Source organism: Varanus komodoensis, unplaced genomic scaffold (genome assembly GCF_004798865.1).
Source record: "Varanus komodoensis strain SLA01 unplaced genomic scaffold, ASM479886v1 scaffold36, whole genome shotgun sequence".
NCBI lineage: Eukaryota > Metazoa > Chordata > Lepidosauria > Squamata > Varanidae > Varanus > Varanus komodoensis.
The window spans coordinates 640,066-642,635 of NW_025335873.1; the positions used below are offsets into that span (position 1 = coordinate 640,066).

The 2,570-nt window shown below is 49.8% G+C and overlaps 1 protein-coding gene across 1 annotated transcript in view; it reads right to left on the minus strand.

Moving 5' to 3' along the window:
- BARHL1 (BarH like homeobox 1) overlaps positions 1–1,772 on the minus strand; it is a 17,823-nt gene extending 16,051 nt beyond the window's left edge. Inside the window, exon 1 of the mRNA XM_044439709.1 lies at positions 1,583–1,772. Within this exon, the coding sequence (XP_044295644.1) occupies positions 1,583–1,772 (190 nt within the window). The remainder of the gene's footprint in view (positions 1–1,582) is intronic.
- Positions 1,773–2,570: the final 798 nt, after the last annotated feature.

Sequence of the window (2,570 nt, forward strand, 5' to 3'; positions counted from 1 at the left end):
GCCGCGGGCCCCGCACGCCGCCGGCCGCCGGACGGGAGCCGGAGCCGGAGCGGGGCCGCCTCCGCCCCGGGACAGCTCGGCGCCCCGCTCCTTGCGCCCGGCGCCACGCGCGCAACGCCCGAGCCTGAGCCGCCTGCGCCGCGCTCGCCCTCCGCTCTCTCTCGCCTGCTTCTTTTTCCTCTTTTTTTTAACCGCGATCCCAAGTCCACGTGCCCCACAGCCACCCTCCGGATTGGTCAGCCGGCTTTTAGGGTGATGTCACACACACACGCGCGCAACACACGCACACACACACACACGCACGCTCCCGCGCGCTCGGAGCCTACGGCAACTTGATCTTTCCTGGGTTTGATTAGAAGAGACACTGCATTAATTACTGTCCAGATCCAACTGTTAACAGGCCATTTCCACCCTGTTTCCCATCATTACGCCTCTGATGAATTTCTAAATGGGGTTATTAGCAATGTGGAGACGGGGCGGGGAGGCAGGACCTGGTCTGAGCCTCTCTCTCTCTGCGAGCGTGTGAATTCGGGCGCGTTTTTAACCGAGTTATATTTGGTACACAATTAGCTGAATGGTGCTGATGATAGCGGGTTTTAAAATTGTTATAGGGCGATTTTTTGTGTTAAATAAAAGATGAATTACATAAATGCCAGGCGAGCATTTTTAAAAAACAATCTCTTTGAAATGTTTCTGACAAGGAAGTTTTCTTTCAAATTTTCACCTTTCTTATTTTTCTTTTTAGTAAAAATCTATCAACGTAACAAAAAGAAACAAACCCTTCGCCTCGGCAAAATGTTTGTTTCTATATTGAGGAACAAATGTCCAGTCAAATTTGGAAAAAAAACTAGCAAAATCATTGTAGCCATTTGTTCTTGAAGAAGAAGAAGAAGAAGAAGAAGAAGAAGAAGAAGAAGAAGAAGAAATGACAGGAAGCTGATACAGGGCAATAGCCTTTAAAACACGTGCCTTACTTCCAAGTAATTGAGGGCCATGGCGTCTTACTTCTGAGTAGACACATACATGAGAGCTGTGTTAGTCGTGTGCATGTGTGGGGTATATATTGGTATTTTGTGTAAGAATTAAATTTAGACACACTTAAAGTTTACTCGGGAGTAAATCCCATTGAATTCGTAGAGACTTCCTTCAAATTATAAATGTTATAAATAAATATGAGGGGTGTTTTGGACGGGGGGGGGTAATAGAGATGCGAATAAAACACTTACTGAAGAATCCAGAAAATTCCTATTTTGACCCCAAGTTAGAACTTTTTAATACGTCCTCCAAGAAGGAAAGGCAGATGCTGCATGATATTCTGGGTCCATTACACGGATATCTCGCTGAATCTGAGAGAATTTACGTGCGAGTAACACCCTGCCCCCCCCGCCCCCATTTTAAGCACGTGGCGGGGTTTGGAGATGTCAAGGTCCTTCGCTTGCACCGAGCACGAAGGACGAGCGGCGAATGCGCTGGCAGGCCAGGATCCTTCGAGCTTCCACGGGAGTTCCGGGGACAGCCTAGCGGGGTTCCTCTGGAGTAAGGGCTGAGGAAGGAAGGATCGAGCCACGTCGGTGGAACGTACCGCCGCAGAAGCAGGTTCGAAGCGACCGCGTGGTTGGTTCCCAGCTGTTTCCATTCTCCTTAAACCGAACCGTTTTCGGTCCTTTCTTTTTCTTCCAGGAGCCAAAGACAACTCCAGCTAGCTCCGTCTCTAAACGCTTAGGAATTAAGTACCTTCCGGGGCGCCGGGGCCGCCTCCCTCTCCATTCCATCGGGAGAAACGAAGCTCCCGTTAAATTTCTCAGCTCCTTCTTTCTCTCTACCCTAAAGTGCTGCGAAAAATAAAGGAAATCGGGGCGCGAGAAATCCCCAAACTTGGAGGGTCGGTTCCAGCTTTTTCCGGGCTTTCTCTTCCCTCCACCAGAACCGTTTCCCCAAACCGGGGGGGGGGGGGATCCAATTTTTTTTTCAGACCACCAGCTTCTCGCAGGTGTTCTCACAAATTCTGAAAAGACCCATTCTTCAGAGAACACAAATTCTACGTCCTTAATATATTTCTAAGATCTGGCCTGTTATAATACCAATGAATATTCCATGTCGATCTACCTTTTTCTGTTAAAAAGCATACACACAAATGCATGGAAGAATTCGATTTAAGTGAAGTTGAAACGATCCGAGAACGAGCTGCTAAGATGCCCGAGGACGCGTTTTCGGCCCCGCGAGCGGCTTCGGGCTTGCGGCCTGATCCTGCGCTGGTTTTTCTCTCAGCAATTGCGCTTTCCCGGGCGCTCACTCCGAATTCAGCGCGCGCAACTTCAGTCCCCGTTGCGTAGGACGCTCGTGCGAACCTTCTGCTTGCCCCGCCATCTCCTGCACGCTTCCGATTTGTGTTTACACTGGAGTAACTCCCGCCGATCTAGTCTTGTCTTACCAGCAAGGCTGCTGCAACTTCGCGGGTAAGGAGGGACCCGGGACGTGGCAGCCACCCCGACACGACCTTCGATCTGTGCCTAAGAATTACAGCGCTGTCCGCCCACTTTTTAAAAAACGTTTGATCCGTATTTTTAAAG